Source organism: Oreochromis aureus, linkage group 9 (genome assembly GCF_013358895.1).
Source record: "Oreochromis aureus strain Israel breed Guangdong linkage group 9, ZZ_aureus, whole genome shotgun sequence".
NCBI classification, from domain to species: domain Eukaryota; kingdom Metazoa; phylum Chordata; class Actinopteri; order Cichliformes; family Cichlidae; genus Oreochromis; species Oreochromis aureus.
In genome coordinates this window covers 37,902,052-37,915,319 of record NC_052950.1, presented here as the reverse complement: position 1 = coordinate 37,915,319, position 13,268 = coordinate 37,902,052, and the positions used below count along the sequence as shown (strand labels likewise).

Sequence of the window (13,268 nt, the reverse complement as noted above, 5' to 3'; positions counted from 1 at the left end):
TAATGCTTAAAGTCTGTCCAAATGAACTAAACCATAAACAGCATGCATGTATTATATCAGACAGTTATCTACTGAAGTTGAACTAGTGCCAGGCTGTACTTCCGTGTAATACCAGTTTGTACCACAAGATGGAGCAAAAAGGTGAAAAAAGTTGAAAACTAAGTTGAACAAATGTGTTTTTAAAGGAAAAACAAGAGTTTGTTGATGCTTTCTGACTTCTATTTTGATACAATTTAACTCTGTACAATTTTTAATTATCACAGATTTATAAAAATTGTGACGTTTGAAGTTTTTTCTGACTTTGAAGTGGAGAAAAAATAAGAAATAGCAGAAGTGTTTGTTTGTCCTGTCGTCCAGTCTGCACAGGAAACCGTTTTTATTCTATGTAAGTGTGAAATCAGCTTCATCCTGTTTGGGCCTTTCACAATAAAAGCCCCTATCTCCACATAAGATGTTTTGGGAAAATGTTTACCACAAAGTCTGGGATTAACATTTGACTTCAAAAACATAATTGCTCTCAGTCATGAATTTGGCCCGTACGGGGGTCAAACCCATGACCTTGGCGTTATTAGCACCACGTTCTAACCTGCTGAGCTAACCGGCCACAGCACTCTACAGCTGACAAGACACAATGACTTAAACCGAATCACTCAGATTAAATTGGCTGCAAATACCAGCAACCTATTAAACAAACTCTGTTTTCAACAGAAACACAAAAAACACTGCATTGGCTGCATAGTGTACCTGTGAAAAACAGCATAATTATTCACTAAATAGTGTAATAAAATAATACAGCGTGTATGTTTAAAGATAAATAGGAACTAATTATAAAAACTGTGGCTTTCATTCAATATTTCCTTTAAAATTTCTGCATTTAAGGAACCAAAAACCAAAACGAGAGCATCTAAGTGCAAAAGTTAGATTAAAGATCTCTTTCAATAAATAAAACCTATATTTCTGTATAACACTGATGTCGACGTGAACATAATAAAAAGACATCAGGTATCGGTAGTTCAGCAATTTTAAACACTAGCAAAAAAACCCAGAGTGGCGACAAGAAGTACGCTGAGAACAAATCAGGTTTCCAGCAGAGCTCAGACACTAGCAGACTGGTTGTACTGGGCAGCTCCCAGTGTGGAGGAGCTCCAGGGTGAAACTGATATAGAACTTCAGTGTGAATGTGTGAAGCCGGTCAGGCTTTGTTGGCAGGACACGGAGACGCTCGCGGGTCCGGATCCACAGATGGGAATGGGGTAAGCTCCCAGTGGTTTTCTCAGGTATCAGGTGAGAGTCAGCAGAGCCAGAGGGAGTGTGTGTGTGTGTGTGAACTTACCTGTTTGCCTCTCAGGTGTGTCTCCTACATGCAGCCTCTTTGCTTCTTTCAGTCCTGTTTAGTGTTCAGAATATAAATGTTTTAAAGACCACGCAAAGTTATTTACAGCTTTTTATTTGACAATTAAACATAAACCGAGTTCTCAAAAAACAGCGCTGATGAAATGTTAAATAACTGTTTACAAATCAGCTTTAAAGACTCGTTTAGTCCATAAAAAGCTTTTAAAAATCTCTGTATTTCTGATTTAAGGCCAACATTGAGGGACGACTGGTGTGAAACAGCAGATATGTACACTGGGAAACTTAAGGAAAAATGGTACTCGTCCTTTTAAAAGTAGCATACACAAAAACCAGACTGAAGCACTCAGAGAGGAAGATGGGAAAGAGCAGGAGGAAACTCTGAATTGTGTGAACTTTATATATACCTGATTTGGTTTACAGCCAAGTGTGACAGTGCCTTTGAAAACAAAAAGCAGGGTTTGGTTTTTAAGACATTTAACCAACAGCAGCGGGGAGCTCGGGAGCGCCAGCACCCCGATAATCTTCCTGTGGAAGGAAATCCGAGCTGATAGGATCGGAGCAGCAAGCGCACGGTGAGCAGAGAAGGAAGCAGTGGTGGCTCGAGATAGGACTGAGCAGAGGAAGAGGGATTCTGCCCTCGTTATTAATGCTCAACAGACTTTGCTTTTGGACGGTTGGGGATGTTTGCATGCATTTTGGTTATGGAAAAAAACCTCTCTGCACTAAGCAGAGACCTCCAGGGTCTGCTAGGCTTCACCTCAGCTAATTGAAGACCCTGAAGTAGAATTTTGGACTGTGTTTGTGCTCTTGGAGCCTTTAATGACATTACCTGACCAATAATATGCAGTGCTGCAGTGAGGTTATTGTACTAACAGATAATCCAAGAAGTCTGAGCTCCAGCTTTGGTGAGAGAAATAAGTGTGCATCCACATAGTCTCTGGCTGCACTTGATAAGCAGACTCCACCCTCCTGCCCAATTTCAACAGCCTTTAAACAGCACATACAGCTGGTCTGTATAGGGACTGAACCCATAACATTGACATTACTAGCACCACGCTCTATCCCACTGAGCTAACAGGCCACGGCTCATGTTCATCCGTAACAACACAAACTTTGTCGAGGCATAAATAACATGAAACTTTGGCCCGTACGGGGGTTGAACCCTTGACCTTGGCGTTATTAGCACCACACTCTAACCAGCTGAGCTAACCAGCCTGCCTGCAACACAGCAAGTGAAAATAGGTCTGCCATCAAATAGAGAGAACTAATGAAACAAACAGGGTTTTAAAAAATTACATGATTCTTTGTATTCTTTAAAAATGAACTCATATTCTTGTAGCTTTCACATTTTTATTAAACCACAAGAAAGAAACCAAACTTAATGTGAGCAGGATTTATTCAGCAAAGGTTTTCTCACCTTTGGAGGAAAAGGAAAATAATTTCAGAGGCTGTGAAAGTTTCTTTATTCAGCTCACGACACATGAGTTCCAGATGCTTCGTTACTACACAACAGTTATTACAGGTTATTTTAAAAGCCGCTGTCCTCGAACATCCTTCACCTACGGAAGAGGATTAGGGCCACTGGGGAAAAAAAGTGGGCAAGTCTTTTTTTTTCTTCTTTTCCTGAATTCTGAGAAAAAAGTCAGAATTCTGAGATTAAAGTTAGAATTCTGACTTCAATCTCAGAATTCTGGAAAAGAAGAAAAAAAAAAAGATGTGCTCACTTTTTCCCCCCCCAGTGGCCCTAATCCTCTTCTGTATTCACCACTTAGATCCACTACATGAGCACAAAACTTAAAAATCAGACTCCTTATACTGGCTCTCATTCTTTGAGCAAAAAACATGATAAGAAACACCATAAATTTCACCATCACATCATCAACCAAAGACAGTCTCATAAAAATGAGAAAAGACACAAAGACAACATAAATCTCATGAAACTGGCCTTCTGAAAATCAGCCTATGTTTCAAGAGGTCTGCAGCATTGAAAGAGCAGCAGTAACACAAGGGAAACAATCTGTGGGCTGCATCTGTAGATTAATGGTGAATTTATTGTGTTGCCCCTCCAAAAGCTTCTGAAGTCAGGCTACTACTTTCTGTGCATCAAATACAGTCATGTATGAGAGGTTTGTAGGGATGGGTACCGGTGTCCGGTGCCATGATGGCACCGGTTCTGACATAAACGGTAGTAACCAGACCGAAAAGCAGCGCACATTTCGGTGCTTTATTTCAGTGCTTTTTTTTTCCTGAGCCAATTCTAGCCAATCATTTTACGTTTCCGAGGATAGTAGGCGGGGCCAGGTACGTACGTTCTTTCAGAGCAGAGCTACAGATTAAAAATGCCCAAGGCGAAGCGGTCAAAAGTCTGGCTGTACTTCACAGCAAAAGATGCAAACTCAGCAGCCTGCAACAAGTGCTTTAAGCTGATACTGTGATACTGTCAAAGGAGGTAACACCTCGAATCCGATGAAACACCTGGCGACGCATAGCGTTTTTTTTTAAAGCCGAGAAATGCGCCGTGTTTGATAGCTTGCTGCGAGACCTCACACCATGCACATCTACTGCGGGTGTGGTGCCTGTTATCGGACCCGGAGTTAGCAACATCCCCCAAAAACCCGAATAGTAGAGTCCTGGCCCCTAGCCCTGTCAGTGTAGCAGAAATGATGAGGATGATGATGGCAGCAGCAGCCGTTCTCCTCTGCGTGAGTAGCTTCATGTTGTTCGTGTGTAATTAAGTTTGATTGAGTACGCTAACCACATTATTACATTAATGCATGTAAGGTGAACTAGCAAACACCGTCGTAGTTACATGCGGCTGTCTTCTTGTTTGATGGCAGATACTCCCTTCACCCTGGCCAAAAAGGCTAAAATGACCAAAGAAAAAGTGGAAAACAGTTAAACATGAGAGGTTTTTGGACAAAGTTTGTGTTTTTTCCATTGTTTAAGCACTGCTTCCAGCCAAGAGTGAGACCATATATGCCCTATAGCTGCAGAAAAGGCTAACATTGTTATCTTTTTGCAAAAATAACAGCTGAACATGAGAGGTTTTTGGACCAATTTTGTGTTCTCCATTCTTTAAGCACCAGTTTGAGCACCGTTTAAGCACCGGCACCGTTTCAAAAGTACCGGTTTGGCACCGGTATCGGATAAAACCTAAACGATACCCATCCCTAGTGGTTTGGGATTGAAGATGATCAACTTTTGGCTTAAAATACTAATTTCTAGTTCACCACAGTTCCAGCTGTGTGGTGTCTGTATCACAGTTAAGACTGAAGTAACGGGACTCAGGTTTGACCCCTTAATGAAGGTGTAATGTCCTGTAACTTTGTGCATGAGCAACAGAAGCAGAACACGTGGGAGGGAAAACATTTTAAACCTCTGTAAAACTTGAAGAGGGATTTTTAATCAGATTGTGCATTTCCACCAAAATTAAAGTCATCGTATTTATTTAATTTACAAAGGAGACTCAAAATAACTGCCTAGATTGCAAAGTGCCAAGACTTTGCTGGGTGGTTACAAGACCTTCAAACCCCACCAAGCAGCTTTTCATCAGTTTCCTGAATATGGGAGGTGAGGCCGGCAAATCTGAGCCATGACCATTTGTGAGGTCATCACTTTGTCCCATGAGGTATTTTCTTCTTCTCTTCTAAGACGCTCTTCTCTCTCCTGACCGCCGTCATGCTCACTCTCTCAGTGACCTCACCTTTCACGTGCGAACTGTTCAGCTTTCTCTCCGGTAGCACTCGTCTCTTTAAGCCATTTCCTTGTCTTGCCACGCCCTCTTTCGCCAGCCGCTCCACCTCCATCTTATCCTTTTCAGTTTTCTCACGCTCTAGCTTCATCTTCGCTGCCCTCTCCAGTCTTTCCCGTTCCATCCTCTCCCTCTCTTTTCTCTCTGTCGTTTCTTTTCCTACTCTTTCTCGTTCTAATTTCTCCTTATCCTGTGCGATTCTTGCCCTTTCTTTAGCTAAGCGCTCCTTCTCTATCCTTTCCTTGTCCATCTTTTCCCTGGCGAGGTTCTCTCTTTCCTTAACAAGCCGTTCCCTTTCCAGTCTTTCTTTTTCTGCTTTCTCCTTGGCGACCTTCTCTTTCTCAAGTCGTTCCTTTTCTTTGGCGATCCGTTCCCTCTCCAATCTTTCCTTTTCTTTGGCTATCCTTTCTCTCTCCAACCTTTCCTTCTCCGCCTTCTCCTTCGCAATCCTTTCTTTCTCCAATCTTTCCTTTTCTTTGGCGATCCGTTCCCTCTCCAATCTTTCCTTTTCTTTGGCGATCCGTTCCCTCTCCAATCTTTCCTTTTCTTTGGCGATCCTTTCTTTCTCCAGTCTTTCCTTTTCTTTGGCGATCCGTTCCCTCTCCAATCTTTCCTTTTCTTTGGCGATCCTTTCTTTCTCCAATCTTTCCTTTTCTTTGGCGATCCGTTCCCTCTCCAATCTTTCCTTTTCTTTGGCGATCCTTTCTTTCTCCAGTCTTTCCTTTTCTTTGGTGATCCGTTCCCTCTCCAGTCTTTCCTTTTCTTTGGCAATCCTTTCTTTCTCCAGTCTTTCCTTTTCTTTGGCAATCCTTTCTTTCTCCAGTCTTTCCTTTTCTTTGGCGATCCGTTCCCTCTCCAGTCTTTCCTTTTCTTTGGCGATCCGTTCCCTCTCCAGTCTTTCCTTTTCTTTGGCGATCCGTTCCCTCTCCAGTCTTTCCTTCTCCTTGGCGATCCTTTCTTTCTCAAGTCTCTCCCTTTCTAATCTTTCCCTCTCTGCCTTCTCCCGCTCTGTTCTCTCTCTTTCATTTGCAATGCGTTCCCTCTCAAGCCTTTCCTTTTCAGCCCTCTCTCTTTCCAGTCTTTCTTTCTCCTGTTTCTCCCTCTCTGCCTTTTCCCTTTCCACCCTCTCTTTCTCCATTCTTTCCTTTTCTTCTCTAGCTGCCTTTTCTTTAGCAAGCCTCTCCATCTCCAGTCTCTCTTTTTCTGCCTTCTCTTGAGCCAACCTTTCTCTCTCAGCTTTCTCCTTGGCTTCCTTTTCCAGCTTCTCCTTCTCAATCTTTTCCTTTTCTATCCTCTCCTTTTCCAACCTCTCTGCCTCCTTCCTCCTCTCTTCCCTTTCCCTCTCCTGTCTGAGTTGATCCTCAACCACCTCCAGCTCCTTCTTCTTCAGCTCCCACACTGCCTCCCTTGCTTCCTCCTCTTGGGTGAGAAAAGCCCTGATCTCAGCCACTGCAATGTGAGCGATCCTCTTGGCCTCCATCTTCTCATGGATCATCCTCAACTCGTTCTTCAGAGTCGAGCGCAGCATGGCGCCTCGGACGATGTGGTCTGAGGCTTGAGGTGAAAAGTCATAAGATTACTGTCCACATGCTCACCACTACGACTCATTAGTGTGCTGGCACACAGCAACCAAGGAAATGTTAGAGATGCAGGGGAAGAGATGCAAGTCCAATGTTAGGGTCAATTTAGAAGCCACAAAAATGGGGTCTTCGAATGTTTAAAGACTTAGGATTATGTTGCTTTTACAAAACATCCACAGAGTTCAATTTATTAGAATCAAGGATTAAATGATCCTTGTGAAGAACACGTCATTGTGTACGACGTGAGACTCATGAAAATCAAACCTTATCCGATTTAAATTTGGCCGATTTCACCTTCATGGTCGTCGCTTTCCCTACCTCTGGACGGCTTCCACTACTGCTGGTATTTCCTGTTCTGACCACTTGTACTTCCTCCACTGTCTCAAAACAGCAAAATCTTCAACTTCATCTTGTGGAAGGGAACAAATTAATGGGGACACAATTCTGGCGAGATGTGGTCAGCCTACAGCTCCAGATAGTGCTGTAGGTGGGTAACATCTTAGAGGCAAAAATAAAAAACAGTCGATTTGTCACACAGATTCCTAGTTCAGGTGTTTTCCTCCGAATGTTGTTCAGTTTAAAGAGTCGGGACTTTACAGTAAAGTCTGTCTGAACAGTCTTTCTCTGGGAGTTTAATTTCATATCTTGAAAAAAAAAGTCTTGCTCGTGACGGACTAGCTTTGGGCTCGGACACAATAGACTCTGAGTCAGAATAGCTCTTTTAGTCTCTTGGTTGCAGCTGGAGACCCAGTAGTTATCACCATCTTTGATCTACGACAGGGGTGCCCAATCCCAGTCCTCGAGAGCTACCGTCCTGCAGCTTTTAGATGCATCCCTACTCCAACACAGCTGAATCAAATGGTTTGATTACCTCTTCAGCGTGCCATCAAGTTTGGCAAAGGCCTGCTAACAAGCCATTCATTTGATTCAGGTGTGTCGGAACAAGGATGCATCTAAAAGCTGCAGGACGGTAGCTCTCGAGGACTGGGATTGGGCACCCCTGATCTACGACATGAAATTTGGGTCAGTTTGAAGCAGAAGTTTGGTCTCTGCTCTGCAAAAGTTAGAGGACTGGGGTGAAATCACAGACAGGAAAGTGCAAGTAGCCACTTCCAGGGATGTCCAGTGATGGAAACAGTCCGGGGTGAAAGGGAAGATAACCTTGAAGCTGATATCAGCCAAATTTTAATTGACTAAAGGGGCGACCATAATAGGTATAACTGACTGTTGGTCACAGTGGATATTCGAGGGTCCGGTTGCCTAAATAACTCACGTTTACCATCCTTGCATGGCTTAACCTCCTAGGACCTGCCGTCCACATATGTGGACATCACATTTTTGGTTATTTAGACAAAAATACTCTATTTTGCTCTACATGGGCCTGATATCCACTTACGAGGACATTATACTGCTACTGTTCTATCAAAATTTTAAATGAATATCCTCATTTGTGGCTCTCATTTTTCTTAAAAACAAAAATATGGTAAAAAAATAAATAAATCTGGCAATTCTTTGTTTTTACATTCATCGGGCCCCAATATGCCCAAATATCAAAGAGAAATTAAAAATGCATGTCGTGGAAGAGTTCGGGTCTTAGGAGGTTAACTAATGGTACCCTTTGCTGTCACTGGCAGTTGCTCCAATCACTGACTTCAAAGTTGTGGACACCCCTTAAGTTTTCGGATTTTTATGGCTCTTTTTTCCTAACAATCACACTTTCTGCATTCTTTAAATATAAAATTATACACATTACAGGACACTCTGGACATGCAGTTGTCAGGTTTTAATACCTCGAGTCGTGTTCTTCTTCTCAGCAGCCTCTCCTGTAACCTCTACTAATAATACACAGAGGGAAAAACAGCCCATGACACTCAGCAGTACCAAAAATTCAGGTACAAACCCACACAGAGGGATTGCTACCTTCTGGGAGTTTAACCTCAGCATCAGTGGCCTTTAACACCTCATCTTCTAGGAGGACAAACAAATCAGAGAGTTTGATAGTGAAGGTCTACATGCCGATAACAGAAAGCCAAACTAGCACAGCAAGCAGTGCAAACAACAAAAACTTGACAATAAAAGAAAACATTGACGATTTCAGGCGTCTCAGAGTGGCTTCTGGGACAGAGAGTGTCTCTTTGGACTCTAGTTATCCTGACTGAAACTAACATTTCTGAGCACTCCTTCATGCCTTGGCATCACTGGTCTGAAACAACTTCAGTGATCTTGTAACACTTCAGTCAAAGCTGAGGATGTATGCACAACTTTTACTCGAGATAAACACTCTCAAACATGTAAAAACATTACTGTATTTAATGGTATTAGTGTATTTTAGAATATCCGTCATAGACAAAGAAACACAAACAGAGCCACTAAATAAAGTCATAAATGACCTCACTCTGTAACAGAAAGGCAGACAGTTTGAGAGTTAAGGCTGTTATGTGCTCAGTTAGTCACTCAGCATCAAACGGAGTCGTGCAGATACCTTTCCTTTTTCCTCTCTTCTTCACCTCTTTCTGCTCCTCTACAGGGTTTAAGAAGCAGACACACCCGTCAGGTGAGCGCACGGCAGGATGTGACCTCACACAAACACAAACACAGAGTCTCTGTACACTACCTTTCCTCAGCCTGTCTCTCCTTAGAGCATAGCCTTTTAACTTCTTATCATCTGAACCGATGCACAGAATAAAAGGAAGGTAAACACAATCAGCTGTCACACAAACAAATAAACAAATTATTACAGGTTTTTCCTGCACAGATGAAGTTTTGTTGAATGTGAAGAGGAATCAGACCGAGATCCTAACAGGTTGTCTGTGAAGGTTCTCAGTCATCCAGGTGATCGTAGTCTAAGGAGCTCGGAAACAAAAGCATCTGGACTTCTTTAGTTTTGTTGAAGACGTTTCATCCGAGAAGCTTCTTCAGTTCTCAGCTGGTGGAGAGTCCCAGATTTTTAAGCCCTAAAGACGTCCAGACGCTTTTCTTTCCAAGCTCCTTAGACTATCTCAACAGGTTGTTAATCAGACTTTCAGTCATGCATAAAAGACATTTACAATTAAAGTTTCCATAAATAACAGGACTATTTAAAGACACTGCTGTTAAATGAGATAACAAAAATCCATTCAGGACATATCATCCTTATGGTTCACTCTCTAAAAGCAAATTATAACTGAGGTGAAGATGCTCTTATGCTTTCTTTTACAATACCATATAATACGAAGGTTTGATGTTCAAACACTGACAAGTTTCTATTTTAGAAAAAAGTATAAATTAACTATTTAATCTGTTCACTGTCCACATTTTTGTTGATAATTGGCGAAGCCTAGCTGTACAAGGCCACCGTAAGGAAAATAATTAATGTGTCTTTGATCTGATCTGCACTTTATTTCATTTCTCGTCACAGCTGACCTGCATCCTCTAGGTCAGTGTTTCCCAACCACTGTGCCGCGGCACATAGGTGTGCCGTGAGGAATGATTAGTTAATGATTAGTACTCTAAGTGACCAGCGCGAGTAACAGGCAGAACAATTCCATTCTCTTCAACTAGAGGGCAGTACAACTACCTCCTCTAATTAAATGGGTTGCCAACTGCCAGTAAAACAGAAGAAGAGGAAGAAAAAATTAAAATAAAAGTCATGCTGTGAGACGACGCAGCCGTAATAGCAATAGATAAATATCTGAAAAGAAAAAGTAGTCAGTCTGACCTGGTCCTGGAGAAAAGATGAAGCCAGAGCATGGGTAGTGGTCAGAAGAAAAAGGTATACTGGGGTCAAACCGAGCCAATTCCACTATGCCTGATCCGTGGGGGAAAACGATCAATATGCTTTTTGTGACATTGTTCGGTAGTGTGCCGTGTGATTTTTCTAATGTGAAATATGTGCCGTGGCTCCAAAAGGTTGGGAAACACTTCAATCGTCTGCAGCTTTGAACACAAAAAAGGCCAAAAAGGCATCCAAAGGTCAGAGGTGAGAGGTCTAACATAAGATGTGCACATTAGTGTTTTACAGGCAGAAAAATATAAGTTTTGTTAAAATGCACAAAGTGTTAATAAGAAAAGGACACAAGCAGCAGTTGATAACCACCTGAAAGCTGATGTTAGTTTAACTGAAGCCAGATAAGGTGAAGATATCGGGCTATGTTGAGCCTGCTGTGTAGTGCAGGCATCAGGGAACAGAGCTTTTCTGATGCAGCATCTGACCAATCAGAAACATGGACGTTTCTGCAGACTGCAGAGCGACCGACTCTCTAAACAAAGACAAAGCAGCGTGTGTACATGGTGTATATTAATAAAGTTTATTTAAAGCCAGGAAGGGCTGATTTATTATTATCACAGCTCTCATGATGACACAGTTACAGCTAGTATTATATTAATCAATGTGAGATATTTTCTCATGGTGACTTAAACCTGTGCAGAGTTCAGAAAGCAGACCTTCAGCTGCAGTCGTGCTGTTGATGAATGGGGAACAAGTAAAGGAAGGAGTCAACACATACGAGTGATAAGCGCTCTATTTTAGGATTTCACGCTGAGCTTATAGAACAATAATGATGTTTTTACACTTAAGAAGTTTAAAATTGCTCCGACAAAGCGGCTCATCGGGTAAAGACAAAGACTTCAGACTCTCTCTAAAAACCTTTGGTCCTCTTACGTTCCACGCTCTGAGTTCTGAGGGATCATGGCAGGACTTTGGTGAGAGGCGGTGATTTCATACCAGCTGATCTCTTATCTCAACAATAACCTGGTGTGAAGCAGGTTAGGCCAGCGGCACAAGTTGCCACAGACAGCGAACCTTCTTTATAACCCTGACAACTCCCGAGTGACCTCACAGAAGTCAGACTTATGTTTCTGAGCCACTGGTATGAAATGAGTGCAAACTGATCTCACACCTGATGATGCCTTAACCTGACACGACCCGCCCTCGACTGCACGGACACCGCAGCCACGCTGGCTGATTTTCTGGGTCCTACAGACACCATTTTAGGAGGAGAACAGTAGGAGGGAGAAACTTCACTGCTGGCAGAGCCGGCTTCTCAGGTATGAAGTCATAAAAAATACGTAACAATGAAGAAGCACACACCACGAATAAGCACCAAATCCTGCTTCAAACTCCAGATTTCTGATCAGTTTTAGCAACATCACCGTAAAGATTTAAAAACTGACCCGAACAAAACCACGTGACATTTTGTTACCGAAACGTAGACACACAGTGTGCAGATTTAAATCCTCTGAATCAAACTTACTGCAGAGAAAATAAAACCCACCAGTTTATGGGCTCAAATACATTAGATTTAACAGCAATGCACAAATGTATTTACAAAAATAAATAAATGTTGCAAACTGCACCATCACCTAAAATAAAATAACTCATAAAAGGCAAACACAATTATGCTGCGTACAAAAATGAGATAAATAAAGGTGAATAAAGACCATAAACGCCCTCCGTGACACCAAAGATCCTGCCCTTGAATTTTTTAAAACTGACCTGTGACGACAGATATTTTAGGATAACTGATTTTATATTACATAACATTGTAACGCTTATACGGAGGACCAAAAATGTAAACATTAATTAACAAATTAAATGACTAATATATTTAATATTTCACCGTTAAATGCATCATAAATTATACAAAACTTAATGAAGGTGTTAGAATTTCAGAAAACGTGACAATAATTACTTTTCCCTTTTGAATAAATTTAGTCTGAATTCTTCCATTGTATTATTTTTTATTTGTTTCCCTTTGACTGGATGTCAGTGGTGTCTTGTAGGATTTTATTTTTATATTGTGAATCATTTACTGGCTTGTTTACTATCCTGGCACTTTCGACCCTCCATACAGTACAGCTACAGCACTGAAGCACTGGTTTCATTGTTTGTTTCTTACTTCAAGTTTACATTTTGTTCACGGTCGGTCGGTTATGTCTTCTGTCTGTTTAAATATGTTATCATGAATGAGAGCGGAGGTAACAGCTGGGTTAAATTCAAACTCATTATCGTCCCTAAAAATGAATTTCTCTCAGTTTTCCTCCAGTTGCCACGAGGACCTGCTTTACCGTTTGACCTTTGACCTCGCAGGACGTTTTTATCTGATGGAGAAAATCTGTTAATGTCAAACAAACGAATCAGTCCCGTAGATCGACCGTTATCTGGAATCACTTCAGCCTTCAGTTCTTCCTGCTTGTGGTGTTTCGCATTTATTAAATAAAACTCCGACCAGTCTGCCCTCTTTGGCCTCCTCCAGTCATACTGGGCTACAGAACATCCCAGTCTGGTCGGAACCAGGCAGACTCCCTACCGCCTGTTCTCTGCTTCCTGTCCTTCTATTGGTTCTGGAGGTCCAGTATGACCCCTTTAACCTCCCCGTCATCCGAGGAGGCTGTCCCGCCCTCCTCCACCTCCTCCTCCTCCTTCATCATCTCAGAGGCTGCTGCTTCCTCCTCCTCACCCGGCTCTAAGGGCGAGGACACTACGTCATAAAGGAAGGTGAAGAAGCCATAGATCCAATCAGAGCCCTCCTCAGCTAAAATATTAAGAACCTCCTCGAGCGACTCGGCATTCGCACTACCGCTGCCATCTTTGGTCAGGCCTGACG

The 13,268-nt window shown here is 42.2% G+C and overlaps 1 protein-coding gene and 2 non-coding genes across 7 annotated transcripts in view; all 3 read right to left on the bottom strand.

Moving 5' to 3' along the window:
- The window catches only part of unm_hu7910 (un-named hu7910), a 44,789-nt gene that overhangs the window by 15,239 nt on the left and 16,282 nt on the right, over positions 1-13,268 (bottom strand). For all 5 annotated transcript variants that reach the window (XM_031759476.2, XM_039617178.1, XM_039617179.1 and 2 more), the window contains exon 4: positions 1,334-1,387. In XM_031759476.2, coding sequence (XP_031615336.1) covers positions 1,334-1,387 — 54 coding nt within the window. The remainder of the gene's footprint in view (positions 1-1,333; positions 1,388-13,268) is intronic.
- trnai-aau lies at positions 531-604 on the bottom strand. The gene has a single exon. It is a non-coding gene; the product is annotated as a tRNA-Ile (tRNA).
- trnai-aau lies at positions 2,495-2,568 on the bottom strand. The gene has a single exon. It is a non-coding gene; the product is annotated as a tRNA-Ile (tRNA).